The sequence below is a fragment of the Gouania willdenowi genome, chromosome 14 (assembly GCF_900634775.1).
Source record: "Gouania willdenowi chromosome 14, fGouWil2.1, whole genome shotgun sequence".
Lineage (NCBI taxonomy): Eukaryota > Metazoa > Chordata > Actinopteri > Blenniiformes > Gobiesocidae > Gouania > Gouania willdenowi.
The window spans coordinates 36,218,897-36,235,318 of record NC_041057.1 but is presented as its reverse complement, the minus strand read 5'-3'; the positions used below and the strand labels follow the sequence as shown (position 1 = coordinate 36,235,318).

The 16,422-nt window shown below is 37.2% G+C and overlaps 1 protein-coding gene across 1 annotated transcript in view; it reads right to left on the bottom strand.

Annotated features, from left to right (window-relative positions):
- Positions 1 to 16,422, bottom strand: part of robo3 (roundabout, axon guidance receptor, homolog 3 (Drosophila)) — a 123,407-nt gene that overhangs the window by 30,112 nt on the left and 76,873 nt on the right. Inside the window, 6 exon segments of the mRNA XM_028466180.1 lie at positions 2,198 to 2,322; positions 6,110 to 6,326; positions 6,417 to 6,538; positions 7,590 to 7,756; positions 10,841 to 11,009; positions 12,974 to 13,055. Of these exon segments, the coding sequence (XP_028321981.1) occupies positions 2,198 to 2,322; positions 6,110 to 6,326; positions 6,417 to 6,538; positions 7,590 to 7,756; positions 10,841 to 11,009; positions 12,974 to 13,055 (882 nt within the window).

Genomic DNA, 16,422 nt, shown 5'->3' with positions numbered 1-16,422 from the left:
AAACCCATAGATTAACTAGTAGTACTAGTAAAGCCCTTATAATAACTAGTAGTACTAGTAAAGCCCTTATATTAATTAATAGTACTAGTAAAGTCCATAGATTAACTAGTAGTACTAGTAAAGTCCATAGATTAACTAGTAGTACTAGTAAAGACCTTATATTAACTAGTAGTACTAGTAAAGTCCATAGATTAACTAGTAAAGCCCTTATAATAACTACTAGTACGAGTAAAACCCATAGATTAACTAGTAGTACTAGTAAATCATTTATATTAACTAGTAGTACTAGTAAAGCCCATAGATAAACTAGTAAAGCCCTTATAATAACTAGTAGTACTAGTAAAGCCCTTATATTAATTAATAGTACTAGTAAAGCCCATAGATAAACTAGTAAAGCCCTTATAATAACTAGTAGTACTAGTAAAGCCCTTATATTAATTAATAGTACTAGTAAAGTCCATAGATTAACTAGTAGTACTAGTAAAGTCCATAGATTAACTATTAGTACTAGTAAAGCCCATATATTAACTAGTAGTACTAGTAAAGTCCATAGATTAACTAGTAGTACTAGTAAAGTCCATAGATTAACTAGTAGTACTAGTAAAGCCCATATATTAACTAGTAGTACTAGTAAAGTCCATAGATTAACTAGTAAAGCCCTTATAATAACTACTAGTATGAGTAAAACCCATAGATTAACTAGTAGTACTAGTAAAGCCCATAGATTAACTAGTAGTACTAGTAAAGCCCTTATAATAACTAGTAGTACTAGTAAAGTCCATAGATTAACTAGTAGTACTAGTAAAGTCCATAGATTAACTAGTAGTACTAGTAAAGCCCTTATATTAACGAGTAGTACTAGTAAAGCCCATATATTAACTAGTAGTACTAGAAAAGTCCATAGATTAACTAGTAGTACTAGTAAAGTCCATAGATTAACTAGTAGTACTAGTAAAGCCCTTATATTAACTAGTAGTACTAGTAAAGCCCATATATTAACTAGTAGTACTAGTAAAGTCCATAGATTAACTAGTAAAGCCCTTATAATAACTACTAGTACGAGTAAAACCCATAGATTAACTAGTAGTACTAGTAAAGCCCTTATAATAACTAGTAGTACTAGTAAATAATTTATATTAACTAGTAGTACTAGTAAAGCCCATAGATAAACTAGTAAAGCCCTTATAATAACTAGTAGTACTAGTAAAGTCCATAGATTAACGAGTAGTACTAGTAAAGTCCATAGATTAATTAGTAGTACTAGTAAAGCCCATATATTAACTAGTAGTACTAGTAAAGTCCATAGATTAACTAGTAAAGCCCTTATAATAACTACTAGTACGAGTAAAACCCATAGATTAACTAGTAGTACTAGTAAAGCCCATAGATTAACTAGTAGTACTAGTAAAGCCCTTATAATAACTAGTAGTACTAGTAAAGTCCATAGATTAACTAGTAAAGCCCTTATAATAACTACTAGTACGAGTAAAACCCATAGATTAACTAGTAGTACTAGTAAAGCCCATAGATTAACTAGTAGTACTAGTAAAGCCCTTATAATAACTAGTAGTACTAGTAAAGCCCTTATATTAATTAATAGTACTAGTAAAGCCCATAGATAAACTAGTAAAGCCCTTATAATAACTAGTAGTACTAGTAAAGCCCATATATTAACTAGTAGTACTAGTAAAGTCCATAGATTAACTAGTAAAGCCCTTATAATAACTACTAGTACGAGTAAAACCCATAGATTAACTAGTAGTACTAGTAAAGCTCATAGATTAATTAATAGTACTAGTAAAGTCCATAGATTAACTAGTAGTACTAGTAAAGTTATTGTAAATGAAGGAGGGATTAGAACCAAATCCAGCTCTCTGATTGGTTGGAATATTTTTAAAAGCCAATGGCAAGCCTGAATTTATTTATTAGCATATGATGCTAACCAGTGACACTTTTTACTTCACTAGTAGAGTTTACTCGTGCACTAGTAAACTGAGTACATGTAACTAATTTACATTTAGAACTAGTTAGTGTTTCTGATGTGAATGAAAAGTAGATTTTTAATATAAAACATTAAAACATGCTTTAAAGTGGAGATTAAAGTTATGTTTTCCTCTTTGTGAAGAATGTTTGGATCTGACACGTGTCGTTTGCATGTGCAGGGGGCGTGTCAGAGGTGTTAGAGGCGTGTCTTTACTCTGTATTCCTGGATTACGCCGTTCTGCTTGTCAGTGGGCGGCGGCTCCCAGGACACGCTGATGCTGGTGCTGTTGCTGAGCTTCACTGTTGCCACGGTTACAGCTCTGGGCGGGGCACTGGGGACTGAGGAGAGGATAAGGAACGTAAAGTTTATAAACAGAGAACATTATGATGTGGACACTCACACAAAGCGATTTTACAACTTTTTAACCAAAGCAACACGAATCATTGTGTAAAAATACCAATTAATTCAGTTATAGATATCTCAGATATCTCAGCAATACATAAATTAAATTAATATCCACAACAGTTTTCCCACGCTTTTATCACAGGATGACTGTCATTTTAATCACAAAATGTTGAAAAAGCAATCTTTATTTTTTCCAAAATCCTGCAATTTTATTAAAATTAATCCATAAATGTTTCACAAATTTAACAAAAATTGGTCACAAACTCAAGGAAATTTAAAGATTGGATATTATCAAATATCAAATATGGACCGCTGTTGGATTTAAGTTATAGGTTCAAATGACATTTCTGCTCGTCACGGTCCACTGCATATACCTACGAAATGCCATCCAGTGAAGTTGAAACCAGTGGAAAGTTATACACGCTAGGTGGCGCTAACGAGTCCTGAAATTGCATGTGGAGGATGTTAACTTGGCTTCAACTTCCAGGTGGATCATCTAGACCAGGGGTCTCAAACTAAAATTACCTGGGGCCACAGTACGCACAGTCTGGGTGAGGCTGGACCGCATCAGGTATTCCACAAAAAAACTTTGGTAAAAAAAATGAAATCTTCATAAACATTATTACTAACAGTTCTTTAAAGGTAGGGTAGGTAATTTTCAAAAGCTAGCATGATTTTGAATGTAGCCTCCCCGACAACTCCGCCTTTACCCCCTCCCCTCTGTGCTCCATCTCACTCACATGCATGCTCACAGCTGCTGCAGAAGAGGAGCTCACGAACAGGGAGACGTGATTGGTTAAAAAAAAGAAACGTTTGTTTTTTCCATTGGTTGAAGTTATTACAGGTTTACAGCTGTTACAGATGATGGATTTTGTAACAGACTGGGTCCTATTTAACTGAGTTATGATCCACGTGTAGTTTATTCAATGTTTAACAGGTGTTGTGGTTTCTCATGGCATTTGAAGCATCGTTGTTATGTGCAGCTTTCTCTGCCATTGTTCATCTTTGTTTACATGTGTTCTGCGTGTTGATTGGCTGGGAGGCTGGGGAAGGGCGGGCGTAAGCGGAGAATGAGGGGTTCATAATGTTTTAACGACTTCCATTAAAGGCTGATAAACATTTGATAACGGCTCGAGTCACGTCATTAGAATACAGTATAAAACACACTAATATTACATTTTCACATTGTCCTGCCAATTGTTGCCCATGGGCTGCGAGAATGACACCTCTGATCTAGACTATTGTCCTCCTAATAATCATTCTGACGCAAGGCCGTTGTACGTGCGCGTGCTTAGCTAGCTTTCTTTTTCTGCGCATGCACACTTTTGACTTCCTGTTGGAGAGTCTGACATAGTGGGAAAAGTGCAAATCTTGTTTTGGAAAGTAAGCTTGTATGAGCGACGCCTGTGCACGAGGAAAACTGGGCTCGTGCACGCTCTCTCACACAATAGGCGTTTCCTCTTGGGAGCAGATAGAGTGTTGAACATGTGCATTTTTTCAAAAAGTGGAGAAGGGTTAACCCTAACCCTTTTCTAAACTCCTCCTCAATACCTTTAAATTACAAATACAAATGAAACTAAACCGTCCTGTCAAATTTTAATCAATTGCTTCTCCAGGAAGGGCCTTAAAAAGTAGAAGAAGAAGAAGAAGAAGAAGAAGAAGAAGAAGAAGAAGAAGAAGAAGAAGAAGAAGAAGAAGAAGAAGAAGAAGAAGAAGAAGAAGAAGAAGAAGAAGAAGAAGAAGAAGAAGAAGAAGAAGAACTAATAATTATTCAGTAGAATGTTGATGTGAGTCATGTATGAGAATAAAACTCAATGAATATTAAGTGAAAATAACATTTTGAATGTTAAATGAAGAGAGAGATGTTGGTACCAGAACGTCTGACTTTTAATTGGTTTGTGAGTTTCCTCTTTTTGATGTTTCTGTTCAAACTCAACCCTGTAGTGTTTTTAAAGGTTTTCACTTACATCCTCCAATAAAACCCAAGGAAACAATATGAAAAATATGAAAACATGAAAGGAAACTGAGAAAGGAAAAGTATGGTGGGGGGGGGGGGGGGGGGGGGGTGGGCTACACTAGTTAATGAAATTATTTCAGACGGACTGAGCTACTCACTGAGAACCATCCAAAGATCAAAACCTCCTGCATTCATGTTTTTGGATCCATTAATATTAATATTAGCTCCAATCAGAAAGTTCAAGCCCACTTTGATGAAAATAATAATCACTTTAAATAAAACGATGTAAATGAACCATGAGATAATACTTTCATCTGGTTTCTTAAAGGGATCCTTCACTGTTTTTACAAATCAGTTCAGGGGCCAAATATGGCCACAGTAAGCATTTTTAACATCATTGTGCCCTGGTTTTCAGGCTCTAAGCTTCTGAACTTCTTGATAATGTAACTCATTTTTTTGTAATTTAGTGGATTTTTTTTGTGGGAAATTGCACGATTTTTGGGCAAATGTGAAGTTATTTCCAACATTTGTAATTAAAAATGACTGAATTCTAGTGATATAAGCAGGAATAAACTGTGAAACACTAAAAATATAGTGGAGTTCCACTAAAATTGTGGATTTGAGAACTACTGAGAGTTATTAAAACTCCAGGTTTGTCTTAATGACATCACATCCTGGATGAGTCGTAACTTTCTCCTTCTTAACCAGGATAAAACAAAGTGATTTTATTTGGTCCAAAACACCTCAGAGATAAATTATCAGAGTAAATAGTGTCTCTAGATGACATCACTCTGTCACCCAGCACCACAGTAATAAACATAGACATTATCTTTGATACTGACTTATAATAGAGTTTAAAATCCTCCTGTTAACATACAAAGCTCTACATGATCTAGCTCCTGTATATCTATAGAGACCTGTTAGTGTCCTATCATCCAGGTAGATCACTCTGCTCTCAGTCTGATGGTCTTCTGGAAGTTCCTAAAGTATCTAGAAGTAAAACAGGAGGCAGAGCGTTCAGCTACCAGACTCCTCCCCTTTGGAACAGCTCCCAGTCTTACTACAGGAGGCTGCTACTCTCTTCATCTTTAAGGCTAAACTCAAAACCTACTTATATACTAAAGCATATACTGTATAATAGCGTTAACCTGATGTATATAAAAATAAAGCAGACATGGTCACGTCTGTAATGGTCACAAGACAAAGTCTCGTCTGTAGTGGTAGCATTACAGACCATACAGACGTTTGACGTCAACCTAACCACTAAAAACAAAGCCCAAAACTATGCGGACAGACTTGATAATAATGTATCATATTTTTCTGCAGTCAGTGTCTTCTCCTCGTTCTTCTCTCTCTGCTCTGTTTCAGGTGAAGCTGATGATGTCACTTCCTGATCTGTGGTTCACGGCTCAACTAGTCTGGAACACTCTGATGTTCTATCTATCATGTTCTGTCCACTAACCTCAACCAGTCCACGCAGATGGCTGCCACCTCTGAACCTGGTTCTAACAGTGATTTATTCCTGTTGAAAAAGAGGGAGTTGTTTCTTCCACTGTCACTAAATACTTGTTCATGTGGATCTTGTTGGTTTTTTTGTTTCTTATTATGAAATGTATATTTTGTTAAGCACACTGAGATGATATTGTTGTCATTTGCACTATATAAATAAAGTTGAATTGAACTGAATTGAATGAATAAGGTTTTAGGTCAAACTCTTAAAAACAATGGAGAATCCCTTTAAAGGCTAATAGTAGCTTCGTTACCTTCTGCTCTGGTTCGGACCAGGATGGTGCGACTGTCCTTTCCCTGGAACTCGTCAAAATAAGGCCTGATCTTGATCTCGTACTGTGTTCCTTTGAGGAGGCTGCTGAGGACGGTGCTGCGCTCTGAGGGGGAGTGGATGTCCTGGAGGAGCCAGCTGCCCCCGCTGGACCTGTAGAACAGACGGTAGCCCTGCACAAACTGGGACTGACGGTCCACCTACGTCACGCCCCAAAGAAACGAGGAAAATGAATGAATGTTGTTGTTTCATCATCATCGTAGTGTGAAACAGAGCGAGCTAGTACTCACGGTCCAGGACACTCTGAGGGAAGCGGGTGTGACTGTGATGGGGTCCTGGAGCTGCACGGCCACCTCCCCCAGCTCTCTCTGCACCTGTCTGTGGTCCACACCTTGACCTGTTGGGTTCACATCTGACAGGAAACACACACTACTGTTTTAACCTCCTCTACACCAGCCTCTTCTCTGAAAATCACATACACATAATAATTAACGTTTTTCTAAGCTTCTACGTGACCTTCATGGCTAATCTTTGTTCAGATTTCAGTAGGACCCTTAGTGGGTATAGATGTGAAACTTTGGAAATATATGATATTGAGTGACAATAAATCATGTTTCAAATACAGAAATCTGTTGTCCGCCCAAAAACTGTGCCAAAGTTTTCCACCAGTTTGTAAACAAGTGTGTAACTGTAATATGTCAGTCACCTTAGTACTTTCTTTGCACTGTTTTAAATTTTTTTCTTAATTTTTAAATTTTTAAATTTCTACATTGTACTTTCCCTGCATGCCCCTGTGTTCCCATACCTGTAAGCTGCTGGAACTGTGAATTTCTCTTGGAGATGAATAAAGTATCTATCTATCTATCTATCTATCTACATTGATTACAATCATTGTTAGTCTGATGTTTAACCACTAGGTGTTGCAATTTAGCTTGAAATAAACACATATCAATTTTTATTCAGGTTTCTGCTGTGTCATGCGTAATGCTGTTTTTGGTTCCACTCTTTGGTGGCGTTACATATGTGTGTTATTGATATCAAACACTATGGGAGTGGCTTTAGCCCTGGCCAATCAGAACTGGGTAAAGGAGAGATCGACTATTTTACACACAAGCGCTATGAACAGATTTCTCAACACAGACATGGCGGTATCTATCTAACGACAGATATATCAGTGGATTTAGCTCCGCCTGTAGTTTCACGTAGGCTCTCGTTATCTGTTTATTTTATGACTGACAGCAGTGTAAAAATGCTGAGTTGTGGAATTTTCCTTCTTTGACAATAATGTCCTGGTGTGTGTGTCTTTAGTTCTGAATGTGTATAAGCTAAAGTTTTAGCTTCTATGGTCTTTATAACATTTAGACCCTGAGAGTCACGGAGGCTGGAGCTGCCCCCGTAGGCGGGTCCGGTGGGGCCGTAGATGTTTCCAAAGCGAGTATTTGCTTTGAGGGCGTGGCGCTCACCTTGAGTTCTGACGGGCTCAGAGATGGGGCTGGGGTCACTCAGGCCGTACGCGTTCACAGCTCGGACTATAAACAGGTAGACGGTGTTGGGGAGGAGGCCCGTGATGGTATGGGTCTCCATTCTCACCAGGTCGGCCACCGTCTGCCACGTGCTGCCAGCTGATTGGCTGAAAGAAAGGATATGTAATTACAGAACTCTGTCCTGGTCAGACTACCCTATGCAGACCAGATACCACAGCACACTGATAGCATTCACCAAGGTCTCAGCCTGAGGAGGCTCTGCTATGTTCTGACTAGCGCTATCAGTAACACAGCAGCAGATTCAATGACACACACACACTGATAGATGTTTAACCTCTGACCCCCAGACTGATCTGTTCACCTAAACACTTTGATAATAAACCCTGAGTCAGCATCTGACCAGCAACCCTAAAGCTGGACTCATTGATTCATCAAAACCACCATAAAAATCTAAATAAAATAATGAAACACATGATATACAGGTGGTAAACCTTCACTCATTATTAGGCTCTAAAACTTAAACATATATAGACTGTATACTGTATGTGTGTTTTTGTTCTCAACCTTGGGTTCAAAACACTGGGAGGGGGTCGCCAGATGCCTTCAAGAAACAGAATATTTTTTGAACAATTTCAGCCCATTTTTGCTTATTTTTACCTTTTTTCTGCAACAACACCAAACACCATATTGCCATATTTTTGCCTCTTTTAATGTATTTTTGCTACATTTCTGACACTTCTATATCATATTTTAATGACTTTTCTACACATTTTTCCACTTTCCAGACATGTTCATCACTTATAAACCATTTCTACCACTTTTACACCTAATGTCACATATGTTGACCTATTATTGTCACTTTTAACCTCTTTTCACCAGATTTCATGATTATTTTGGCCAATTTAACCACATTCACTATTTGCAACTTTAACCAATTTCTGTGGTTTTTAAAATCTCATTTCACCTCCTTTTCCACCATTTTTGGTGACTTTGAACCATTTTATTAGTGATTAAAACCATGATTTCCATCTTTAATTCTATTCCAGGTGAAATCAACAGCTGAAAGTATATAATGGTCTTTTCATTAACATGGACAGATTATGATGTTATAATAAAATGTGAAGCAGCAGCTAGCATAGCTGTATAATGAGAGCTAACAGTCTATGCTATGCTAATCCTATGTTTCTGATGAAACACACTTAGTGGAAACATCTCCAGGCATTTTCTGCATCTATTTACATCTTTGTTGAACTTTTCAGGCTTGGTAAACAATAACAGATGTGTGTGTGTGTGTGTGTGTGTCTGTGTGTGTGTGTGCGTGTGTGCGTCTGTGTGTGTGTGTGTGTCTGTGTGTGTGTGTGTGTGTGTGTGTGTGTGTGTGTGTGTGTGTGTTTGTGTGTCTGTATATGTGTGTGTGTGTGTGTGTGTGTGTGTCTGTGCGTGTGTCTGTGTGTGTGTGTGTGTGTGTGTGTGTGTGCGTGTGTGTGTGTCTGTGTGTGTGTGTGTCTGTGTGTGTGTGTGTCTGTGTGTGTGTGTGTCTGTGTGTGTCTGTGTGTCTGCGTGTGTGTGTGTGTGTGTGTGTGTCTGTGTGTGTGTGTGTGTGTGTGTGTTGGTTTTTCTACCCTGGTGGGGTCCACCTCCTGAAATATCACTCACTACATGGGGACCGAGTGGTGGTCCCCACGGGGAAAATTCAGGTTTGAACTTTTTCAGTGAGTGTTAGATGTTTCAAGTGACGTGTGTTCCCTTAAATTTTTCATGATTTTAGAAGTTAAAATCAGATCTGTATGACCTTCAGAAAGGGTGGATCCCATAAGACACCATTCTGTCATTGGTCCTCACGGTGTGATAAAAACGGGTGGGTGTGTCTGTGTGTGTGCGTGTCTGTGTGTGTGTCTGTATATGTGTGTGTGTGTGTGTGTCTGTGCGTGTGTGTGTGTGTGTGTGTGTATATGTGTGTGTGTGTGTGTGTGTGTGTGTGTGTGTATATGTGTGTGTGTGTGTACTGGACTAAAGGGAACTTGTTGCGTGTAAAACTAATGAAATCACTGATTTCCCAGAAAGAATTAAAACTTTGTTCTTTTCACAATCATGGAACCCTGGCTCTAATCTAGAATATGTTCCCCTCCAGCAAAGACGTTCTATTACAGACATCACCATGTTCTTCTTCTCTGAGTGTTATTTAGAATCATTCACCTGCTGCCAGGGGCCATCGTAAACATCTGGATCTGATTAAACATCACTGCTGTTCCTGTTTTTATTTCATTTGAAGGACACGTTTCCTCCTGAAGCTGGAACTGAAGCTGATGTTTCTCTCTAAAGGATTAAATCTACCCTGGGGGGCCATTACATTACATTAAACCTTTACAGCCTGTGACCCTCCAAAATAAAGGTCCCAGAGAGTGGGGACCCTCCAAAATAAAGGTCCCATAGAGCAGGGACCCTCCAAAATAAAGGTCCCAGAGAGCAGGGACCCCCACTGTAGCTGAAGGTGGTTGAACACAGACATGAACATTGAAGAACAGTCATGTGGAGACAGGACCATCTATAAGGGGGAATAAAGGAGAGATTTTTGGGGTCCATCCATAAAGTCAGTAAAATGATGGTCCATTGTTCTATGAATCTGTGATAACCACATTTATTTATTCATCTGAATAATATCCACTGTTATCCAGGAACGTTTATTATTATTATTATTATTATAGTCATCTTAAAGATGGAAATCATGGTTTTAATCACTAATAAAATGGTTCAAAGTGAATAAAAATGGTGGAAAAGGAGGTGAAATGTGATTTTAAAAACCATAGAAATTGGTTAAAAGTAGCTAATTACAGTGTATAAAAACAGACAGAAAAAGTGGTAAAAATGGTTCAAAGCATTAATATTGAAAAAATTAGTTTAAACTGGTAAATAATGGGAATGATAAATGATGAATGTGGTTAAATTGGCAAAAATAATGATGAAATATGGTTGGTTTAGTTGCAGAAAAATGGTAAAAATAAGATAAAATGGGCTCAAATTGTTCAAAAAATGTTCTTAGTTTCTTGAAGGCATCTGGTGACCCCTCCTCCAGTATCTCATGACCCCAAATGGGGTCCTGACCCCACGGTTGAGAACATCTGCATTAGAGCACAGATGGGAAAAAACACTGACTCTCTGTCAAGAAGAAGAAGAAGAAGAAGAAGAAGAAGAAGAAACATGTCGACTTTCTAAAGTTGTATTTTCTTCACCTGAACGCCTCGATGATGTAGGAAGTGACGGCGGCCCCGCCCTCATGGGCGTTGGGTTGCCAGGTCAGGGACACGCTGTTCTTGGACACGTCGGTGACGATGGGTTTGTGCGGTGGTCCTGGTAACTGGAACGGTTCAGTGGCCTGGACGGACGACGCCGCCCCGCTCTCTGGAAGGAAAGAGTGATTTCATTAAGTACTCTGTGACTGAACATTAGCATTAGCGTTAGCGTAGCTGCAGGTCAGACTTTATTATTCCTCTATTAGATTTACACTCACCGTGGTTGTAAAGCTGTCATTTAACGACACTAATGAACACAGCAGCTGATTAAAACACCTCAGTTACACTAAAATACATTTACAATCATTTCCATCACTGAACATCACATGTAAACTGTATTAATATAACTGAATATTATTCATGACAAAAGTCACACACTGAAATACTTCAACGACAAAAATATTTCAACTTATTCAAATACTGAAATACTTAATTCAGTGGTTTATTGTCTATTTATTTATTTATTTTCTATATATAATATAATCAATATTAAACATTTACCAAAAACTATAAGATTGTGATTATAATATAAACTCTCAAAAATATATATAACATAATTATTATGAATGATTATATGACATAAATGACATGGAGAATATTTATTAAATACTATGGAATACATCAGAGATAAATAAATAAACAAACAAACATGCCTCTTGGTCGGTTGATCCGTGGTTTTAAAAATGTTTCTTATCATTTTTATGCTGATGATATCCAGTTATACTGCTCTTTTAATGACTCAGAGTTTCACTTTTTACCTGAGTTCTTGGACTGTATCTCATGCATCAAAAACTGGTTTTCATCAAACTACCTCCAGATAAACCCCAACAAAACAGAAACTCTGATCATCGCCCCTGATAAAAAGATCCCACTTATTAAGAACTCTCTCGGTGATTTGGGTTCATCAGTGAAATCCAGCATCAGAAATCTTGGGGTTGTGTTTAACCAATCGATGTCTTTGGAGGGCCACTGTCGTCAACTGACTAAAAACTGTTTTTACCATCTGAGAAATATCTCAAAAGTGAGGCATCTACTGTCCAAACCTGATCTGGAACTGGTCATCCATGCTTTTATTTCGTCCCGCATTGACTACTGTAACTCAGTTTTTACCTGTTTTAATAAGTCGACCCTGTGTAAACTCCAAATGGTTCAAAATGCTGCTGCCAGACTTTTGACCGGTACGCCCAGAACATCACACATTACCCCGATACTTTCCTCCCTGCACTGGCTCCCTGTCAATTTCCGGATTGAATATAAAATACTGGTTCTAACATTCCGGGCTTTGCATGGCCAGGCTCCTCTATACATTTCAGACATGTTGTGTCCCTACACTTCAGGACGCAGCCTTCGATCCTCAGGTCAGGGTCTACTAAGGTTCCCAAAAACCAAATTTAAAACCAGAGGAGACCTGGCGTTCCAGGCTGCAGCCCCCAGACTCTGGAATGGTCTGCCCCAGTCTCTCCGGGAGATGAACTGCGTGGACACTTTTAAAAAACATTTGAAGACTTCGCTTTTCAAAAAAGCTTTTAGTTAACAAGATTTTATTTTTAATTTTTACTGCCCTTTTCTGATGCTACACATGTGATGTAAATGTATGTTTATTGTTTCTGTGTACAGCACTTTGTGATTTTATCTGCGAAAAGCGCTTTATAAATAAATACTTACTTACTTACTTACTAAACAAACAAACAAACAAACAAACAAACAAATAAATAAATAAATAAATAAATGTTTTTGCCAACTGTTCTTTTGTTTTTGAGGCAATAACTGTAAAAAAAAAAAACTAAAAAAAAAAAATATATATATATAATCAATAATGTGATGAATAATGAAATTAATAATGTGATGAATAATGTGATGATGATCTTGCATTGCTTCAGATCCAAAAAGGCAGTTTGAACATTGTTAGCGTGTAATAAAGTGTCACTATATTCATTGAGCTTCATTTGCATGAGTTCAAATAAAGTCGAGGCACCATCGTTAAAATACAGTATATACATATATATAAATATATACTATATTTATATATAATATTTTTATGTATATCTACAGTATATATTTATATTTATTTACCTCTGACGGTGAGGACTCCACTCCAACTGGTCTCTCCACTGGAGCTGGACGCCACACACGTGTAAACTCCAGAGTCAGTTTCCTGGCAACAGCAGAGTGTGTATCATTAGTTACACAATGTGTGTGTGTGTGTGTGTACAATGCTAGCTTAATGCACCCATTAGCAGTGATTGAGACAAAATGTAAGAGCTCTCAGAGCAGCTGTTTGTGCACAGAATACATGTGTATATATATATATATATAAAACATAATGAATGCAGGAATGTAAGAAGTTAATAAAATCATACTTTCCACACAAACAAACGTTAATCTGTCGTTAATATGAGGGAAAAAGAGAGATTTTAACTGTGACTCAGACAGAAAAATGTGTCTGATCTTCACCCTACAGTAATCTGATCAATAATCTGATCAATAATCTGATCAATAATCTGATCAATAATCTGATCAATAATCTGATCAAATCAACCTGTTACATTGTTTATCAACGAAGGCTTTTCAAATTAAAAGTTTGCTATTTAATTTTCACGGATTTCAATGACATTTACAAGCGTTAGGAAAACTGTTACGTGATTTTTAGACAGCCCCAAAAAATGGCCCCGCCTCCTTTGCTTTAGACCGCCTTCATTCACAGTCTACGCACTTTCAGTGGATTTACGCGTGGTGGGCGTGTCAGGTACATGGACCAGAGAATACGTGAAGGAGAGACGAGCGTAAAAAAGTCCAGACGGGAGAATAGAGCCATAAAAATTAAAAATGCAGAATCTCAGAATTCCAGGGGCAGAATAAAAGAAATAAAAGAGTTAAAACATAAAAACACATGTATACTGTAACATTCACATCCTGTCATCTGTATTTGGCCACGTTTTTATCCTCGTCACATCTTATGTCTTATCTGGTGTTTCATACAGTAACTGTAATCAATATATTTCCTAAACTTCAGCTGATGTAAAAACATCATATACAGTAATTGTAGAATTCATGTCTAGCCTGTTGTTTAAAGCAGAGTCTGATTTAACACATCTGATCAATACTTCATCAAAGGAAAAAGAAGGAGTCAAACACTGATCATCTCAATCACTTTCATCTGATAACTACTGACTCAGCTGTTTTTATCGTCAATATTGTGATGTCATATATTTTAATGTATCTGCAGCAGACCATGTTTTTAATGTGTTTCTAATTGTGAACAAAGTGTGTTAGCATTTGAGGAACGTGCTGCGGTGGTAAACTAATTATAATAATTTATAAATATTAATAATAACTAGTGACTGAGAAAAGAGTTCATGAATGTATATTGTGTAAGATTTTTTTAACATGTGACCAGTTTAGACCACTGATTCTCAAACTGTGGTACGCAGGCTCCATTTCATGGTACGCCAAACTAATTTTATTTGATTCATTATTTAAGTACAGTGATAGTTTTCTATAATTAAACACAGTGTTACTTTTCAAAATGTGTGTAATATTACAGTAGCCAACAATATTAAATATATTTGTTAAATAAAACCTCCGCCTTGTCTTTAATGAATACTTAAGTTTACTACGCTACTGTATTTTAATGTTGGTCATTATGATGGTAGTTGGTGAAAAAAGTTTGAGAACCAATGTTTGTTAACAATCTAAAAAAAATGAATGTAATGTTTCTGGTCAGATTCCATCAAAGCAAAGGATCAAAGGATCAAAGGATCAAAGGACAGAATCCTAATGACCAGCTTGTGTCTGATCAGCCTCTCAGTATTCTGCACACGCCACTGACACGTGTGTGTGTGTAGGTGTGTGTGTGTGTGTGTGTGTGTGTGTCAGAAACTAGACAAGCTGTGAAATTACCAACAATAATAAAAGATGCTAGGAGGACAAATAGTGTGTGTGTTTCATTGGAACACACACATCCTACTATGTACATTAGTATTAACAACATGGCCTAATCATACTCATATACAGTATATACACATAGTATATAGTAGACAGTATATACTCATAGAGTGTGTAGTCTATACTATGTTAGTGGGACATTATCAGTGATGTCAGATGTTTCTTTGATTAACATGTGACTCTATCTTCTGCTTTAATTGGATTAAATCCCACTAATCTGTGTCATTATTAATTCCCTGTTGGTCTCAGCTTTTTGTTTACCTGTAGCTTTACATGTGGATTACCACCCATTCATCGTCACACACACGTCCACTTCCTGTCTAAAGGTTCTGTTGGTTGGCAGACGTCCCACAGTAACTACTCTCCTCGTTTCCACAGGAACAAACGGACCATCTGTCCAGCTCCAGGGAACCATATGTTGATTATTCACATGCTTCCTGAGAGAACGCTGATAGCAGTGGTTTAGGAGAGTCTACTTAGAAGTTTTAATCTATTGTTGTTAACTTATAGAAATACTTCTACAGTACGTCTACTACAGACCTGACAGACAGAGATTAAACCTCGTTTTATCTTCAGGGTCAATTTTACTCCATTCAATGTTTATCATTAAAAAAATAATAAACCTCATGTTTTTGCTTCATATTTCATGACTTTGTGGTCATGCTGTCCCGTAAGGACATTGGTAATTTATGCAAACTAGGGGAGGAGCAAACATATAAACGCTTGCATGGCAGCATTTTTCCCACATCATTCATCATTGTTTAGAACAATCTACACTGTGTGTGAAAATGTCCTCTAGGAAAAGGTTTTACTGTCTCTGAGGTTTGGAACAGCTCTTTCACAGTGAAATGTTATAATGAATAACCCCAAATATGTTACAAAACAGAGATAAAAATAAGTAAAGAAATGTGTTTATGAGAGGAAGGTGGGGGGGTGGGGGGGGTCACCAACATTAATCACTCTGGTTCATGCTGAGTCATGAATGAGACCCCAATGAGCCCCCCACGTTAGAAAAGATCATTCATTCTAATGTAAAAGTTAGTCCTGAAGGTGGCGCTAGAGAACAAGTCATGGTTTCATTATCAAAGTTTATTATTTATGTATTCTACAAATAAACAAAGTGTTTGAAGCAAAAATTTAAAAAAAAATGTCCAAATGCAGCAGTTTTGTGGATATTTAAATATAAAAATATTAATCCAAAAATAATCTGCAACAGTTTACAAAATAAAAGCTCCTAAAAGTCAAACATTCTACATAAATAATAAAGTTTATCATGTGTAATATTTCCATAAGTCAACGTGTAATAACAGAATGAACATGACTCAGGTTAGTTGTTTTATTATTACAGTCACTTATACATTAGTGGAAGGTTTTTAATCATATACAAAACCATGAACTCCATTATTTTATTCATAGTAACTTTGATCTTTTCACTGATCATAAGCTCTAACAGCACTCCACTGGCTGTTTGCTCGTTAGCTTAGCTTTAGCATTAGCTTGATTTCTAGCTTAGAGGTGTGGTGGTGTCTTATAGTGAATGACGTAGCGTTTTGTTTGCATCAGGACTTATTTCAGCG